The sequence below is a fragment of the Nipponia nippon genome, unplaced genomic scaffold, assembly GCF_047370975.1.
Source record: "Nipponia nippon isolate SJK-2023a ecotype South Korea unplaced genomic scaffold, ASM4737097v1 scaffold_2, whole genome shotgun sequence".
Lineage (NCBI taxonomy): Eukaryota > Metazoa > Chordata > Aves > Pelecaniformes > Threskiornithidae > Nipponia > Nipponia nippon.
Window position 1 is genome coordinate 112,148,824 of NW_028262336.1, and position 19,742 is coordinate 112,168,565.

Below are 19,742 nucleotides of genomic sequence, written 5' to 3' on the forward strand. Positions count from 1 at the left end.
TTTATACAGTTATTGTGGGCTTCACTTTTTCCCCTTAAAGTAATCTACATATTTAAAGATAAATCTGAGCATTACCTCTGAAAGTCTGACCTATGACATATCAACTATTATCATCTATCCCACCTACATTCAAGATCTGCTGGAGTTCCCTTATCCTTTCACTGAACTGCAATCTGACAACGTTATGTTAGCTTTAGTAGGAAAAGAACACAGAAGCAAGTATGGAGCAAAGACTACGTGGTTTGCTACCACCAGGTAGCAAAATTTTGGCAATGAAGCAAAAAAAGGCTGGATAAGATTGGGCTTCACAATGAAGCCATGCTGCAGAGGAACAATTTCATGTATATACTGCCTTCTATTCAACTGCGATTGAGTAAGCAACTGCATACTAGTGGAAGAGCAAAGACCAACACCACCACAATAACTGTCAAAGGTGACTTCACAGAGGTTCTCTAGAAATCAAATACACTAAACAAACTATTTTAAGTAATCCCAAAAGCTAGAAATAAGGTATTTCCCTTATCATTCAAAAATAAAGCCTTTTCATTTAGGGCAGTTTTATATGTAGCCTCTTACAATACACAGATAAATATCTCCAAAGTTGCAAGAGAGACAGATTTAGCCATGAATTTTCAAGATTTCAGTCAGAAATAAAAAGATTAATCTAATCTTTATACAGCTAGCTGAATATGGTAGTCACCAGATTACTTATAAAAGTAGTTTATAAACACGTACAAGCCAACAAAAAGAGTACAGAGTGCTTTTAACTAGCTCTGCAGGGGCAAGGGTTGAGAGAATTTGAGCTTTTATGTGTATTTAAAAAAAACACTAAAATATGTTAAATCTAGGTTTTCAGCGTACCAAGAAGGTATGAATACACAGGATATCAATACTTTCTATAGCTTATTTTTACTGAGTCTCAAGAGGCAGGGCGGGGGGGGGGGGGGGGGGTTATACTCAGATCAGTAGCTTATGTCTGAATACAAGCCATTAATCCACCACACTGCATACTGAAGTAAAACTTTTTAACTAGTTTAAATCTGTGATGGAGCAAAGATCACCCTCTCCAAAATATACATTAACGAAGGCAGTCTTTACTGCAAACCTTCTTTATTTCAGCAAGAATTCATCATTTAACCAGTGTCAATGCAGGGTGTACTGGATTGAGACTTTACTGAAAAAATACGAATAAGTGCAAGTATCTCAGTAATCAGGACACTGAAAGAAAAAGATAGTACAGGTATTTTGTACACCTAACACTACAATAGTACAAGTATGGAAAACTTCTCTTTGGCAATTTTGTGTTTGGGAAATAAGGAAAAATAACAAGTCAAACCTAACCAATAATTTAGAATAAGCCACTTCTAGGTATGCTTGTCATTGCCTCTGTACTGCCGACTTAAGGTATCTTGAGCTTCAAAAGTTGCCACAGTTGCCCCTAACTACGGGGAAAGTCTAAGGCTTCTCCTCTCCCCACACTGCCAACAGTGGAAAAGCTCCCAAATTTCTTCCAGCTTCTTGCAAGTATCAGTTTCTCCTTTTAAGCCTCTTGATATATATCTTCATCTATCAAAATGAAGTCTTTCTATACAACACAAGGTCCCCCTTTTTTTCATAAAGGACTTCAGATATAAAAAAATGTATCTTGTCACAGGATATATTATAACTTGGACACCTTGTTCCTTAAAAAACAAAACAAAACAAACCCCAACACCCAAAACCAAACAAAAAAACCCCCCAACAACCCCAAAAAAACCCCACACAGTAATTTTTAGTGTATTGGCTTTCATGGAAACAATGTGCCATACTCCAAAATCAAAAGCTGGTAGACTTTTTGTTTTGTTATAGCAGACACATTGAATTCGATATTTCCAAACAACATTGAAGTGACACTATATAAAGTACTTGTTCAATTTTATATCATTAACAGAGTAATTCTCATACATGCATGAGAATCTCAAGAATTACTGGATTTAGCTGCTAATATGAAACAAAATTTAAAAATCTCTTACTTTCTGCACATAACACAAAGTTTCTTTGGAGCGGGTTTGTGTGAGAATGATGAGAGGCAGGTAGTAGAACAAAAAAGGTGAGCTGATCCTTTTCGCTGATATGCAGTCTGTCCCTTTTGTAAAGGCTTTTTGCAGTTTGCACATGTGACTTTAACCTGTTTAGAAGGCTGCTGCTGGGCAGAAGGCTGGAAAATCTGTTTAGGAAGTGATGCTACTGGTGACAAGGAATCCACACCTGGTTGCTTCTGATTCCTAGGGAAGGAAGCTGACTGGGATATCCAAGAATCTTCAAGACAAAAACAAATAAACATAAAAGTGAACAGGCATGTACATATATAGAGAATAATATTCAGATATATGATCATAAAATAATTTTTCTGTTGGAACTGAAAATTAACAGAAGATAGATGGTATTTTAGAAATTCAAGTTTAAAGTAAAATCCTGTTTGATGGTATCATTCTCCATTGTTACAAAGCTTCAGAACATGAACAAATTTCAGGATGGTCCCATCCTACATGTAGTGACAAGTTTTGCAGACCTCAATTCACTTGCACAGGGTTTGCAAACTGGCAATATTATCTTCAGGAAAACAAAACTGTAATTAAAAAAAAAAAAAGAAAAAACAACAGAGAACATGGAATTTCTAAACTAAGGTTTGAGACAAACTCCACAAATTTGTAAGAACACGACTATTTTGTTGTAAGGCTTTAACAAGCATCTGTAAAAGTTCATGAGTCCAGCCTCCGTGATAAACCCTAGGGCTGGGGTTCCCCATACTAGTTTCCTAGCCCAGCCTGCAGCCAAAGAACCATACTGCAGAGAGTGAAGCACAGTGGCTCCACATCTGGGATCTGCATCTACATCACTGATTCCTGTAAGAGTTCCTGTTTTTCTCAATAACCTTTTCAATGCAATGAATACCATTTAATGTGCAAACTGGCAAAGTCATGAGAGTTCCAAGTCTTCCTCAGTAGAAATCAATGAATCTAGAAAATAATATTTCATTAAGTTCTGGCAATACACAAATCCATGTCCCTGTGTTCCAGACTCCACTAGTCTTCCATCTGTATTTTTGGACAACAGAGTACTATGGAATGAAGTCATTTTTGCCCAAACTTTTGTAGCACAACATGCTACAGAGTAACCTGCATAACAAGAACTTAAGTAAAATGCTTTATCCAACAGAAATAAGTCTAGAAAGATCACATGCTTCTGTTAAATTACATGCTCAGTATCTTGGTTTGGTGCAGAATATCCAGTTGGGGGGGGGGGGGGGGAATCTGCCAATAAAATGTAATTTCTAGGCTTTTCTCTGGAATTTAAGCTTTCATTTTAAATAATATCACCAGAATTTAGGAACGTTGAGCTTCTGAAGAATACCAAGAATGATACATTACTTAAGCATGAATTAAAACCTGAATAGCAGCTTCTTTGCATTACAAAAAAACATTTACACACATTTTCAATAGTATGTGTCAGCTATCCCAAATACTGTCACAGCACTTGGGACTTACCTTTCAAGCTTTTTATTCCCAGCATCTAGAACAGTACTTCACTGTTTCTTGCTGAACAGTAAACACCTGCATAAATATTACTGTATTTGGTAGTACTTGTGCTACTACTTTTAAGTAAAGAATAAACACAGCATTTACTGCAAATAAATAAAAATACTAAGCCTTGAATATCTTACTGCAGTATCTCACTGTATTCCCGGAGTGTTACTACAACTAGCATTAACAACCAAATATAAGAAAGGTTATTTTAAATTCTATAACTTCAGATAACAAAAACCTTAACCTACAGAATTCAGTAATTGCCCATACCTTATTCTTAAGGGACATTATCTTGGTCCGTAATCATACATTAAATAGAAGGCACCCTTTCCTCACACTATTTTCTAAAGTCCTCTCTTATCCCCAAGAGGGTTTTATTAACAACTTATTCTGCTGCGTAGTTTTAAAATTAATTTTAGGGACAAAGTTCCAAGAACCCTTGTTACAGCAACAAACATTCCTTAGCAAGTAGAATATCATTTTCTGGTGTGACTTGGTAGCTGTCAAGGATATCCTATTTCTCAGACATGCAAGGCAAGTTGGAAATTTACCCATTGTAATGCTTGAGGGTAAACAGAAGAGCTGGAACAAAGGGGTGAGAGAAAGGTGGAAAGGAAACAGAACAAAACACATTCCTCTCTAAACCATTAAAGAAGTCAACCTTTGAAGGCATGAGTATCCATACTGACAAACTAAGATACGTTACCACAGTGCATGAAGTTAAAATTCACTTGAGCGCCCTCTTCAAACTTTTCTATACTATATCTACTACCTCAGATATATTTATATCCTGGTAGCACCTTAACATCTCAAAATATTTTGAGATTCTCCTCTTTTCTCATAGGTTTCAAGTGGGAGCACACTGTATCGCTTATCAGGAATACGTAGCATGTCCAGTAAAGTTACATCCATTTGTAATTCCTGTAGCGCTCAACTGCCACTCACAAAAACTTGATTTTGCTAGGTTCATTTGGGTTTCAAACTTTTACCATGACTTCCTAGTACCTCATTAAGATTATTTCAATCTTTCCTTAGTATCCTAAGGCTTCAGACAGCCTCCCTTAATTGACATTTTGTTGCATTTCTCCTTCCACAAACATACCACAAGAACATCTAAAGATCTTCTTGCCTCTCCTTTTTTTTTTTGCTTTCACTTCTTCCACATCACACCTTTGTAGACATTAATTTTTAGATTGTGACTTTTCTTCACATCTCACTTTCTAACCACATTGCCTCCTCCACTTTATATTCTCTAAAAAGAATCTGTAAAATCTGTTTTTCATGTCCTTGAACTGAGAAGGTGTATCACACTTCCTTAGTTGACTCCTGGTGAGTTTCCATGCCTCACTGCCCTTATGTTTTCATCCTTCAGGTTCCTAGCTGCAATTCTTTAATGGCCAAGTTTATGAGACGGTACGGTTTCATGTTCAATTTCTTCTTACTATAATGGGTGTTCAGGGTGTTCCCATTCTTTCGCACTCATTCCTGCTCTAAACTGCTATAAAATTATTCCTTACTCTCATTGGCACCAATACATTTATTTGTGGAGCCATCTTGCAGAAATGGCTCAATGAAATGATGCCTTTTAAAAAAGCTGAAAAAAACCTGTATTAGCACAACTTGGGGCAGAGGTGGGGAAGAAGACAGTAACAAAGTTTTACAGAGGTAGGCAGCTCTTGAAACATATTCAGCTACACATGCATTAATGATCTGGTTCAGATCAGTGCAATTCTGAACTGCATCCTCAATTTACAAGGTGTTGGTTCTGTTTTTGGAACAGTTTTGATGCATAAAAACTAGACTCCATTCAGAGAAACAAAACCTAAGTTCCAGTCCAAAAGCATCTGAAACTCATCTACATGGACTTCCATTCATCTACCTGGACTTCTCCAAGACCTTTCATATGGTCCCCAACAACATTCTTGCTGCTAAATTCAAGACATATGGATTTGATGGATAAGGAACTGTCTGGATGGTTATGTCCAAAGAATTACCGTTAACGGCTCAACGTCCAAGTGGAAACCAGTAACGAGGTGTGTGTCCCAAGGGTGCATACTGAGGCTGATACTATTTAATATTTTCATCAACAACACAGACAGTGGGATTAAGCACACTCTCAGCGAGTTTACAGATAACACCAAGATGAGGGGTGCAGTTGATAAGCTAGAGGATGCCATACAGACAGACCTTGATAGGCTTAAGGAATGGGCCCACATGAACCTCATGAAGCTCAACAAGGCCAAGTGCAAGGTCTTTCACCTGGGTCAGGGCAATCCTCAGTATCAATGCAAACTGGGGGATGAAGGGATTGAGAGCAGCCCTGCAGAGGAGGACTCGGGGATACTGATGGGTGAAAAACTGGACACAAGCTGGCAATGTGAAAGCCGACCATATCCGGGACTGCATCAAAAGAAGCGTGGCCAGCAGGTCGAGGAAGGTGATTCTGCACCTCTACTCTGCTCTGGTGAGACCCCACCTGGAGTACTGCATCCACCTCTGGGGTCCCCAATACAGGACAGACATGGGCCTGCTAGAGCAGGTCCAGCGGAGGGCCACAAAAAATGTCAGAAGGCTGGAACACCGCTCCAGTGAAGAAAGGCAAAGAGATTTGGTGTTGTTCAGCCTGGAGAAGAGAAGGCTCTGGGGAGACCTTATTGTGGCCTTCCAATATATAAATATTGAAATTTTTATATATATATATATATAAAAAATATATATAAGAAACATGGAGACGTACCTTTTACCACGACCTGTAGCGACAGGGCAAGGGGCCACAGTTTTAAACTGAAAGAGGGCAGATTTAGATTGGACGTGAGGAATAATTTTTTTTACGATGAAGGTGCCAGGACACTGGAACAGGTTGCTCAGAGAAACTGTGGATGCCCCATCACTGGAAGTGATCAAGGTCAGGTTGGATGGGGCTTTGAGCAACCTGATCTAGTCAAAGATGTCCCTGCCCTGTCCAACAACTAGATGATCTTCAAATATCCCTTCCAAACCAAACCATTCTATCAAATGTACTCCAATGCCTACTGGGGACATTAGATTGTGAATTAATGTGTTGGACAGAAGTTTCTCTGTTATGCACCTAGTGCTTCCCACACTGTGGAGGCACTTAGCTGGGGGGAACAGACTAACACTGATTCAATTCAGAAGAAATCTTCCAAACCACATATAGAATAATTTAGGTTGGAAAAGACCCTTAAGATCATCAAGTCCAACCATTAACCTAGCACTGCCAAGTCCACCACTAAACCATGTCCCTAAGCATCATGTCTACACATCTTTTAAATACCTCCAGGGATGGAGACTCAACCACTTCCCTGGGCAGCCTGGTCCAATGCTTGACCACCCTTTCGGTGAAGGAAGTTTTCCTAAGATCCAATCTCAATCTCCCCTGGTGCAACTTGAGGCCATTTCCTCTTGTCCTATCACTTGTTACTTGGGAGAAGAGACCGACCCACACCTTGCTACAACCTCCTTTCAGGTAGTTGTAGAAAGCAATAAGGTCTCCCCTCAGCCTCCTCTTCTCCAGGCTAAACAACCCCAGTTCCCTCAGCCACTCCTCAGAAGACTTGTGCTTCAGACCCTTCACCAGCTTTGTTGCTCTTCTTTGGACACGCTCCAGCACCTCAATGTTTTTCTTGTAGTGAGAGTCCAAAACTGAACGCAGTACTCTAGGTGCGGCCTCACCAGTGCCAAGTGCAGGGGGACGATCACTTCTCTAGTCCTGCTGGACACACTATTTCTGACACAAATACATATAATGTATTTGCCAGAGCCTCATTATCAACAATTTTGGTCTACGATTTTTCTAACAACATGTAGATGTCATACGTCCTAATTCCTTTGTCACGGGGGGGGGGGGGGGGGGGGCGCGCGGGGAAGAGAAGTATCAGGAAATACATGCTTGCATCTTCAAGGCTTCAAATCCTTTATATAGGAAGCAAACATGAATAACAGGTCTTGTCCAAGATGCAAGCTAGAATGGCTTTAGGTAACAGACTAGTTCTGAGATTTGCAAAACCGCTCTGTAAATTGGTATGTTCAGTCCTTATTGCAAAGTTTTGACATTCAACAAATGCTAACTAGCAAATCCCTAAAGAAGGTTGTGGTATCTGAAAACAAAGTTTGCTATCCAACTTCTTACATCCCATTTCTGAACTATAAGCAGTGTTTTTCAATCCATGATCTTCAAATTATATAAATCAAAGCATTTTTATCATCAGTAGGCTTAAATAGGCTTAAATCGGTAGGCAGGAATCTCCACGTCCATTGGAAACATTTTGGGAACCTGGAAATCAGAAGAGATGGAATACCAATGATCCAGAAAAGATGAATCTATCCTTAGCAACCTTCGACTGGAATTCTGTAGAATATATTAAACATATTTAAGATCAAATCATAGAATCCTAGAATACCAGGTTGGAAGGCACCTCAAGGATCATCTGGGCCAACCTTTCTAGCACAATCTAGATGAGATGGCCCAGCACCATGTCCAGCTGAGTCTTAAACATGTTCAGCATAGCGGAGTCAACCACTTCCCTGGGGAGATTATTCCAATGATTGACTGTTCTCATGGTGAAAAATTTACCTCTCGTGTCCTATCGGAATCTCCCTGGGAGTAACTTGTACCCGTTACCCCTTGTCCTCACCATGTGACCCCTTGTAGAAAAGGAGCCTCCATCTTCTTTATACCTCCCCTTTAAGTACTGGTACGTGGTGATGAGATCACCTCTAAGCCTCCTTTTCTCAAGGCTGAGCAAACCCAGCTCTCTCAGCCTATCCTCATACGGCAGGCTTCCCAGACCCTTGATCATCTTGGTGGCCCTTCTCTGGACCCCCTCCAGCCTGTCCACAGCTTTTTTGTATAACAGGGACCAGAACTGTACACAGTATTCCAGGTGTGGCCTGACAAGCGCTGAGTAGAGTGGGATAATGACCTCTTTATCTCTGCTGGTGATGCCCTTTTTGATGCAACCCAGCATCCTATTGGCCTCCTTGGCCGCAGCAGCACACTGTTCACTCATGTTGGGCTTCCTGTGCACCAGGACCCCCAGGTCCCTTTCCACGGAGCTGCTCTCTAGCCAGGTGGGTCCCAGTCTGAGCTGCACTCCTGGATTATGTTTTCCCAGGTGCAAGACCTTACACTTGTCTTTGTTAAACCTCATAAGGTTCTTGTTAGCCCACTCTTCCAGCCTATCCAGATCTTCCTGCAGGGTGGCTCTCCCTTACAGAGTGTCTACTTCCCCACTCAATTTGGTGTCATCTGCGAACTTCATCAGGCTACACTTGATCCTGTTATCCAGATCACTTATGAAGACACTGAATAGCTCTGGGCCCAATATCGATCCCTGGGGGACCCCACTTGTGACGGGTTGCCAGTTTGAAAAAGAGCCATTTACCACCACCCTCTGGGTGCGGCCCGTCAGCTAATTCCTCACCCACAGCACAGACCACTTGTCCAGGCTATAACACATCAGTTTCTGCTTCCTGTCATATTGTCAAAGTCTCTAACAGGCAGGGTTAACTTCTACTGACAAGATTTTCTAGAAGAAAAGGGGGCAACTTCCAGGGAAAAAGAACAAAATTGAAACTTATATCTTGAAAACCTTTCCTTTACATCTTTGTAAGTACAAAAGCCTGTAAATGATCCGCACCTACCGTGTTTCAGGCTTTGTCTTGTGTAAAAGCCATTTCTACTACAGCTGTCTTCCCTCTTTCCTCCTCTTCTTTCTTCTTCTCAAGTTCTTTTTCTAATTCCTCTTGTTTGGTATTTTTCTCCTTCCCTTTTACCTGTGGCAGCCCTTCCTGCTTCCTTTTGAACCTACTGCTCTTATTTTTCACATACAAAGACCACAGACATAAAAAAAATCCTATATATGTACACCTTGAAATACATCTCTCATATCCACTAGTAAACCTATTTTTTCCTCCTTTCTGAGTCTTTTTCATCAGGGCCCTAAAAGGACTCCCAGCCACTACTCCAGTCTCCCTGTACTCAATCTATTTCAGCACTGCTATGGTACCAGCCTATCAGACTTCATACCGGCAAAATTCTGGTGTCTCTCTGTTAATTACACCAAAAATAAAAGTTCCGTAGTTTAAGGGAAAGCACATGCTGATTTTCTTAAGATGCGCTTTCCTCAAGAAAAACAAAGGCACTACTTTAAGGTAACAAATGCTTTAAGTTCTCATCCACAACTACTTGACCATTTGTGATACCACAATAATCATACCCCATGCCTAAGGGATCAACTAGCAATAGTGGGAATATTGGTTTTAAAAGATTAGGAATTGAATTTCTAAATTATTCAGGTGAGACATCCAGACTATAATAACTTCCCGGCTTCCAACTTCAGAAGTCAAATTTTGAAATCAGTTTCAAGATTAACATAAAAACCCCACAACCTAACATCCTACCTAAAGCTTAGCGTCACGCTGCCATTTCCATAATACAATGTGAAAGGTATTAATACTTTTGCAAAAGTACATTTGGCAATATATGACCAAATTGAAGAACTGTGCTATTTAAGTATTCGTTGAAAAACAGCTAAAAAAAAAAATCCATGTTTCAATCAGCATATGAGCAAGTTAAGAAATCATGCATTAATAAGGGTCCACTGCACCTAGATTCTAACTGTTTTAAATTTTCCTTTTAAAATGACCCTAAGTAGTCTGAAGTTAAACCTGTAGCAAAAGCGGTAATTTGGTTTTTTCCCCCACTTCTAGCCTAACAGGGCAGCAGGGCACCAGTATATGTTGGAGCTTGGAAGGTTTTAAATTGCTTATGTGGTAGCTTAAATTCTACAGACTAGCAATTCCAGAAGACCATTCATCGCTGTTCCATCTGGCTTTTAGCAATACCTGTTTATTTGCTAAATCAGGAGACAATATACTGCTATTTACACAGAGAGATAGAACAAAGCCAGCCAATTCAAATTAATTAATATCGTATGATATAAATACATATTATCACAGGTGACCGAATAGCAATTATAAAGTGTATATAACTTACTGCAGGAATATGCGAGTCCACAAGTAACTTGGACTCCGTTTTGTTAAGCATTATAAATACTGAGAATTGCTCAGTATGCAATGAATTATGACAGCTAGCTACTTACAACTTAAGATCAGACTTCCAAATTCAGGTTTTTTGCATGTCAAATTATATTCAGATGGCAAGACAACAGATCAATAAAATAACTTTGATGCATTATACTAGTCATAGAACTGCACAAAAAGGTACAAAAGTTACATAGATACACTAACCTTTATCTGTGTCAAATAAAGGGGTACACTTAAGAAATAAAGGGGTACACTTAAGTCATAAAGCAAGCTTTGCTTTAGATACAAATACTTGCATCTCAAAACATCTGAAGGTATCACTAACTGCTAAACTGGGATAGTTTACCTAACACATTATGTTATTGAGCATATTTTAGTCCAGAGTCACATATGAGATTGTGATGGGGATGAAGGGAACCAAGATCTTCCATATGAATTAAGCTAAAAAACTAAGCAGTGCCACTGCCAAAAATATTTCAATAAACATTCTATTATTTATTTTCAGCTTTTAAGGAAATGTTCAGAATCGCAACTTACCAGGATTATGATGAGTCACGGATTCTCCATTTTGAAATACATCTCCAGCCACGTTCATTCTACCAGGATTGAAAGGTCCTACACCAGTCTTGGTCTGTGAAGTCAAAGATGGGGTGTATGTTTGCATATTAACACCAAAATTACTTGACTGCAGTCCGTTAGATACATCTCCCAAGTTGGCATTCTGCAGTGATGTAACATGTGTAATCATTAAGTTCATGTCACGCCCTTCGGCATTTTCTAAATGACCATCACTCACAGATCTCATAGCACCTGTTTCTAATGTAGTAACATTAGCAATCTGAATTTCAGAGTCTGGTTCTGTGGTTATACCACTATTACCTATTCCTGAATTTACCTTACTTCTCGAAAAACTGGAAGCTGAGAATTCCATATCGTTGGTTCTATTTTTACACTCTGGAAGTTTTCGTTCATTAAAACTGGAAGCATTCTTCTCTTGTCCTTGATTTGTTTCAATGTCTTCTTCATCATCAATAATTATAGTTTCACTTATACTCCCCTTTTGAGAATTTAAGTCTTTCGGAGGAGGAAGCATTTTGCAATCATTCCCTTGAAGTTCTTCATTTCTTGATGATGTAAATGCAGTGTTCCTTTGATCTGCTATCAGTGACGTAGAATTTTGTGGAGGTTGTATAGGTTCAATAAAAACTACATCATCGTCATCTTCTATAGGCGAGTTTTGGAATTTATTAGGTCTAGAAACTAAAGAACTTGGTGGACCTCCAAATGTATTTCCTACATTTGCAAGACCTGCTGCCATGGTGGTATTCCCTAGTAGACCAGGAGTGTGCTCAGACAGTTCTAATCCTCCCAGAGGACTCGTGTCCATTCCAGATCTGCTGTTTAAAGAAAAACATAAAGCAAGAAAAAACACACCGAGCTTCAGAGTAAGATATAACTTTCCAATAACAGTTCTTAAAAATAACTACAGAATTAATAGTTCCAGCTTTTACTTTGTCTTCTTCCTGAGATCAGGTACAGAAGAAAACGAAGTTTCTCTATGATCTTCTTCGAGTGTCTTAACATTAATTTACTTTCTAATCCTATACTAGCAAAAAAATACCACCATTACCAACATTTCCCACACAATAGCTACACATCATTATGTTTAGCAATACACAGGAAATAGAATTTTTGATAGTATTTATTACCCAATCCTGATTTCTCAGTCCCTTTCCCACCCACATATGCACACAATGATCCTGTAACACTGTTTTTGCTAGACTGCAAAGCAAGATGAAAAGTTAGACATGCAGAAAGAAAATCTGAATTCCTAATAAATTTCATTCCTATTAGAAATGTTACAGTTTCAATATCAATAAGTTTACACAATAAAAGACTGAAGCACATATCCAAATGCCTAGCAAAAAAAAAAAAAAAGGGCAACTTCATTTTGCATATTAACAACTTTCACATTCGACTGATTTACCTCCAACCTCACACTGCCAAAGCTCCTTAGGTGGCCCCAATATAACTGGAACACAGAAGTAAGCAAAAGAGATATGGAACTTCTGCACATGACGAGAACAGATACATTACGGAGCAGCGTAGCAGCAGCACAGCAACCTCTCATTTCTAGCCACTACCAGAGGGAGCTCATCTGAGGTCCTGACTTACTATGTTCCACTGCAGCTTTCAACAACTTTATCTCTTTTCTTTTTAACAACAAGCAATGCTTCTTCAGGCTCCTTCCCAACAGCTATTTTGCCTGCAGGTTTCTGTTTGCTTTTAGTAATTGTTCAGTTTGGGGAATCTGTCATTTGTAATTGTCAATTCTACCATGAATTAAAAAAATATAAAAGGCAACCTGGATATACGATTTCTGTACCTGTAATTCCAAACCGGTATATAATCGGTGCTAAAGGCTCTAAATCTCTCTAAAAAACACCTGTACTAAAAATTAATAAATTAAATTGATCTTGATATACACAACAAGAAAAATACAGACATAATTACGTGATAATTTGGGTACGTCTTGGGGTATACACTAATGTGTGACATCACTGAGCTTTTGTGAAAGGCTAGAAGTAGCTTTCTGTGCATTTTTATAAATCCGTTATAGAGGAATTTAAACAGAGGAAGTAGAAATATCCTGCTCATCAATACTTACCCATCCAGAAATCCACTGCAGTCTGTTTACCTTAATAAGTTGCTCCAAGAGCTTTTCTTTTCTTTCCTTTCCTGTGGGGAACCTGCTCTTGTATCAACTTGCTGCCCACCACAAAAGCAGTGTGTTCTGAAACAGGGTTAAAATAAACATTAGATAGCTCAAACACTTTCTTCATCTCAAACCTCTTCTACCAACTATGTTCATTAAACTGACTTCCTTCTAAATTCACAGTGTAAGTTCAAACCTGACTTTTAGCAGTATCATCCTACAACATTAGAGAGAGTATGTCAGTCTATACCATCATTGCCATAGTAAGTAAAGCAGCAACAGTACTGTTTGTTCCAGATTTTCCACTCCATCACATCACATTTCCACAATGCTTTGTTTGATGCTTTATAGGTAGATGGAAAAATACCATGTTTGGCAAGAGACAAGCAGACATAACTGCAATTAAGTAATCAAATACTAGAATTAAGAAGTATATCTGTAATAGAATATTAAGGAAATAAACAGTTCAAGTAAACTGAGCTAGAGAAAAGAAACCTTAGCAGTTACATTTCTTTGCTTTTTATTGTGTCAACCTCCAATGCTTGTAGCAGAATATACTATGCTAAAATTAAGATATAGCAAAAGAAAAATTACAGAACATACCTTATAATTCAGGCTTACAATGCAATATAAACCTTACATTGCTAATGATTTTCAAATAGTATATATGCACTGCAGTGATACTTAGCACAGGTTAAGGCATCCATAGCATATATTAACATGTGATCATTCACATGAGACTGAAAATGTTCAGAGTTCAAGCGTATATTTATTCTTCAGGTTTTATAACAGTCATTAGGTTTCCCAGACTTGGCAGCATTTTTAAAACAGAGAGTATCAACTTGTGTAGTTATCTACTGTTTGAGGACAGCCCTTAAAATCCCCAGACAGTAAAGAGGCCCAGAGGAATAAAGCTCAAATATTCTTCTATGCATTTACAACATCATTCAAGCCCTCTTGTCCATTAACTGAACAGAAGCAAGGTGGGGGCAGGGGGGGACCAAACAGCAAAGCTGTGAACCAGATTAATCCTAGAAGAGAGGAGACCACCTTTTAATTCCTTCATATGTTAGCCTTACAGCCTAATGCCATTATGTAATACCATTTGAACCACAATAAAGGTAACATTCTATCGGAATGAAAGAGGTTTTCTTACCAAAGAAAAAATTGTATTATCAATGCAGTTGGCTTGTACCTCCCTGGAAACCAGTCAGTTCCACTGAAGATTAATTTAATCCAATATTCTCTTTTACCTATCTTATTTTTCCCCTCTAGGGCTGAATAATTCAAAGTTAGATTTCCCTACATCTCAGCTTTTGCTGAAAAGAATTCATTCGGTTAACTGATTCTTAAAAAGTTTCCCAGGTTTATTCCATATATTTTCTTTCTCTACAAGGATAAAAGCATCACAAGCACAAAAAGCTTTTAATAAAGTTTTAAATATACCTGAACAGATGGGAGCAAAGAAGAAATTAGACTATGCCAAGACTCTACCTCAGGCCTGACTCAAGCCTTTGCTATTCCTGTTTTTACAGATCCTTAGTGGAAAGACAGACTTGGGCTGCATTATAGCACATGCACATCATATGTAGCAAAGGTAAGACCCAAAACATATCTCTTTTTGCCTAAATATATTTATTTTTTCCACAAAGGCTCTTAGAAAGGTTTTAATGACCTGTATTATTAGGTATGACATAAAAATAAGAAAAGTTTACGTGCTTAACTGTTAGTGCATAGTCATAAGTAAAATCTGCATGCATCTCCCCACAAACATTAACTCCCACCTCTGCGAGACTCAACAACAAAATTACCCAAAAAATCAGATATTTTTTTTTTTTCAAAAATTTGCAAAACAAGGTAGCTTGTTTTCTAAAAATGCTAGCACCAAGGAGAAACACAAAAACTACATAAGCAATGTCACAGTCAGTATCTCTAAATGAACAGCTACCAAAAAATGCATGATTTACAGAGTGAAAAGAATAAGTTTACAATGCAAAACTAGGAAAAACTTCACAACTGGTAACAGTGAAAGATGCTTAACAATAGAAATACAATTGGTAGAAACCTGTAAGATTGATTAGACTGATCACTGGATGAAATGTTGAGACTTTGAAAAAACCGAACTAAACAAACTGGTGAGACCTAATCTGCAGAAAAGGCATGTTCAATACTGCTACAGAATGAGCTCAAGGCTTTGTGGTAGTGCACAGGCACCAAAATTGCAGCTGGATGGAAACAGAGACACTACCAATATACACCAGTCCTTCCTGAACCAGGCTTTCTGTGTTCTTCTTTTAAATTAGGCTACATCACTTATCCATAAAAACCTCTGTGATGAAATAAATTACAATCCCGTAGCTACATTCAAGGCTTAATTGCTGGAAGAAAAAGGCAAAATACAGGCAGTTCTTTGGAAGGATGGCAAATACTACAGCTTTTAAGACAGCCAGCTAGGTAATGCTTCAAAGGTCAAGTCTTAACTCCATAGTTGAATGATAAAAGAGAGTTTAAAGTCTATAATGAATTCCAGAAATTGGGGTGGGGTGTGTGTCTACCTAAAAAAACAAAAATCTGTTCCACTTTAACAAAAGCAGAAACTGGAATTTAAAAGCCTTTACTAAGTGCCTTTAATAACACCTGGGATGAAGGTGACAGAAGAGCACAGTCATGGTTATGTACACTTGGAGCGAAGTCACAAAAATCAAAAGGAATCACTGAAATCCAGCCAGAACTACAGTTCCACCAACACAGGGCACTTGAAACAGAGATCCAAAGCAGGACCAGCATGTACAAGTGCTTCCATTTAAAGGCTAAAAGCCTAAAAATAAAAAAGGAAAACTTGAAAGACTGTTTTTGAGAAAATACATAACTGAGACATCTCAAAAGTGAATGGATGAACAAAATTCAGGAGACAATATTATACTAAGGTACAAACATAGGAATAACAGAGCAATTGATTTGCCCACGAAGGAACAGTACTTTCTGCTAGGAAAGCACAGTATCCTAACTATTCACCTCAACAGCTACTGTGCTACATTTTAATTCCATATGCAAACTAGAAGAAATAGTGTATTAATGGTACACTTCCACTCAACAGTGACAGCACATGTGAGGTAAGTGGAACATGAGAGACTGCAAATGGCAACTGAAGACTTCAACTACTGTTGTGCAGACTAGGGGAGGAGGGCAGATGCCCCCCAAAAAACAAAAACAAATACCCCCCCCCAAATGAAACCACAAAAAACATAACCCCCACCACTGAATGATGGAGACAAATTCTTACAACACAGCCAACTGCAAACAGCTAGAAGACTAACAGAAGGAAAACCAACAACTGATGTAATCCTGAGCCAGGCAACATAGTTCAAGACGTAATTATCCAGATAGCACTCCAGAAGAACATATTTACACTCCCAGGGGACTAAAAAAAAAAAAAAAATTTCATTGCTTCAACATTTGACTTCAAAAAGGAGAACAAAGTAAGTGTGAGAAACCCAGTTAAAAAGAAATTAAATGGAGCAGCTAGAAGAAAAAAAGCTTCTTGAGAGCATGAAGGCCATTTAAAAACTCACCATATTAAGTATACCACCAATCTACAAAGACCCTCAAAAAAACATAAAGACTACTATCAGGAAGTCTCTGAGCTAAAAAGATGCCAGAATTGTATTAGGCAGAAGTTTCATATACATTTGCCCTATTCTTTACCTTTTGCTAGTCATGGTTCAAGACAGGCTACTGAGCTATCTCAGAGCAAAGGTTTGTCTAAAATGCCAGTTCTTGCCAATTTCACAAACAGTAAAATTTTCCTAAAGAGTATCCAAGAAGCCTGAACCACAGCAGAAAGCACAGAATAAACTCTTCGCATTGGTGTTCAGTAAGGAAAAGATCAGGAAAGATGACATCTAAGCTCTTTCTCTAAGGTTCAAGTCAGAGGAAAAATGTTGTATCAGAGTGCTAATAGAGGAGTATTTTAGAACAAATCACTAGGGCCACATGGCATTCACTCAAGATTTCTAAAGACAGTCAGAAATTTTATATTTCGGTATCTGTAACCAGTTACTTAAGCAGAAGGTGATAATGATTACCCAAATAATTACAGACTACAGTCCCATCTCCATCACTAACCAGACTGATAAACACTACAACTGAATAAATATACAAAAGAAAAAAAAAATATATGAAGAAAGAATTAACATGGATTTTGCAAAGAAAAAGTAATCCCTCACAGGACTACTGGAGAGATCTTTTGAAGGGTTCACACACTTGTTGACCAACCCTGATTAAACTGGTATACAGCACTTAAGAATTCCAAAAGGCATTCAAACACATTCCTCACTAAAGACTGCAGTGGTAGTTATCTATAATAAAGATTTGGGAAAGGGTTCTCTGGGGGATTTGTAATTACTTAAAGCAAAAAATATCATGTGGTGTTTGCTGTTATGACAATAAAGAGACATTACCAGAGGGATTCCAAAATAAAACAATACAGGTCAACACACGTAAGTCAATCATAAGAGACAGTGACTACCAAAGTGAGAGTTTCTTAATCATAAAAAATTATTCACAGCAGCTGAAAACAGAAACTGGTTGTAAAGAACTACAGAAGGATATCACAGTGCTGAATGCTCAGACAGTACAATAAGCAAAATCACTAGTGATAAATGCAAGGTAATGAACAGGGAGAAAAAGGTAACTACAAAAATAGCTGTTCCTCTAAAGTGGAAGTCTAAGATCCAAGTTGCAACTCTTTCACTCTTTGAAATCAAATCTACTCAAATCATCAACAACCAAAGAGGAAAAACAATATAAAAAAAGAAGAACCAAGAACAATACAGAACACATTTGTCACTACATAAGCAAGATGCTGGTGAACTATGGTTTTTATCAAGAGATGTTCAGGTCACCCCCTTTACAGAGAAAGGCAAAACCAGATGAGTTACATAAACAATTTATATTAAAGGAAAAGTCTTCTCATTGGAAAAGACAGACAACTCAAGGAAGATGATAAATCCACAAGAAAAAAAAAATAGACAATAGAGAGTGTCTTACAACACACAAACAAAAAGGCACCCAGTGAAACAATTAAGTAGCTTTCATAATCTATTGTGCAGGAAAACATTTTCTTTTCTTCTTAATTGTGAGAATCACTGCCATAGAAGGCTGCAGAGGCCAGAAATGCAACCAGTCCAAATAGAGATTGGCAAACATGAAAATAAATCCACTGATGACTGTTAAACACAGTGGTCCAAAGGCAACTCTACAGAAGTCCTTCACCAGCCAGCTGCTGAAAACCAGAATACACCTGCAGAAAAATCATGCTATAACTGCCAAGTTTCTATTCCTAGACATCACTGTTGCAAACAGGTTACTGAATTGTCTACTAAACTAGTACAGCAATTAATCTAACCTAGTAGAGGAATAATAATATTCTCACATGCAGAAGAAACGTCACTAGTCTCATGGAAGCTTTATCCACTTACCCAAAATCTGAATTTTGGCCTATGGCTGTCAGGCTGACTTCGGTTGGGGGATGGCTGTCAACATTTAGGCAAAATAATAAGGTAAGAGACTAATCTGAACGCACCTCAATGTTCTGTGAGCCTATACAGTTCTAATGATCAATTCCTGACTCTGACATTTCCTTGGCCATAACATCATTTAATTCCTTAATTCAGCAACTTCTAAGAGTTCTTATCCTTCCTTATTACAGAAAGTCACTTTTTATCATTTGACTTTTCATAAATCTGATGATCAAAAACTGAGTCTATTGTAAAGACTGTATGCAGCTATCAAGAAGCTCTTTCTCAAGCTTAACTTAAGAGTACGCTGTAACGTCTTGCTACAACTAAGAAATGTTCATTCCCTACACAACCAGATGCAACCCACATACCATGGCTTTCTTGGGGTATGAACCATCAACTGAACGCCAGTGGCTGACCAAACGTATACCACAGTTCACCCCAAAAGCAAAGTAAACCACTCCAGTTAAAATCACCTTCAAGCAGCTGTTTTACGCTGCAACTGACGCAATCTAATAGCCTGACTATACCCACTTGTAAGGACCGAAAAATGCTAGAAAAGCAGAAGTAATACAACATTTTTAAAGGGTTGCAATTTAAGCCTGCTTTAATCTAAATCTGAATGCTGCTACTGCAGTCCAGTCTCAATTTGGGTAGTGAATATTATACCCTGTGTATGGACAGACACCTACCTATGTGAGTAGAACTCCATGTTAGAAAAAAGGAGTTGCAGGGCCCTTCTGGGTCATCAGATATAAAACTCTTACCACAGGCAACCACACAATAAAACCGTTTTTGTTAAACATTCTTACTATAAACATTCAGCATTTTTGGTTTGGTGGGCATTCGCTTTGGTTTGGTTTTTCCTTCTTA

General features: G+C 38.3%; 1 protein-coding gene across 10 annotated transcripts in view; it reads right to left on the reverse strand.

The window, feature by feature from the left end:
* Window positions 1-19,742, reverse strand: part of ZMYM2 (zinc finger MYM-type containing 2) — a 99,080-nt gene that overhangs the window by 64,714 nt on the left and 14,624 nt on the right. For 6 of the 10 annotated variants that reach the window (XM_087756703.1, XM_087756711.1, XM_087756709.1 and 3 more), the window contains exons 3-5: window positions 13,303-13,428; window positions 11,172-12,031; window positions 2,013-2,298 (exon numbers count right to left, since the gene is read on the reverse strand). In XM_087756703.1, the coding sequence (XP_087612829.1) occupies window positions 2,013-2,298; window positions 11,172-12,021 (1,136 nt within the window). In that variant the 5' untranslated portion in view covers window positions 12,022-12,031; window positions 13,303-13,428. The remainder of the gene's footprint in view (window positions 1-2,012; window positions 2,299-11,171; window positions 12,032-13,302; window positions 13,429-19,742) is intronic. The other 4 variants (XM_087756712.1, XM_087756708.1, XM_087756710.1 and 1 more) reach the window with 3 other exon arrangements.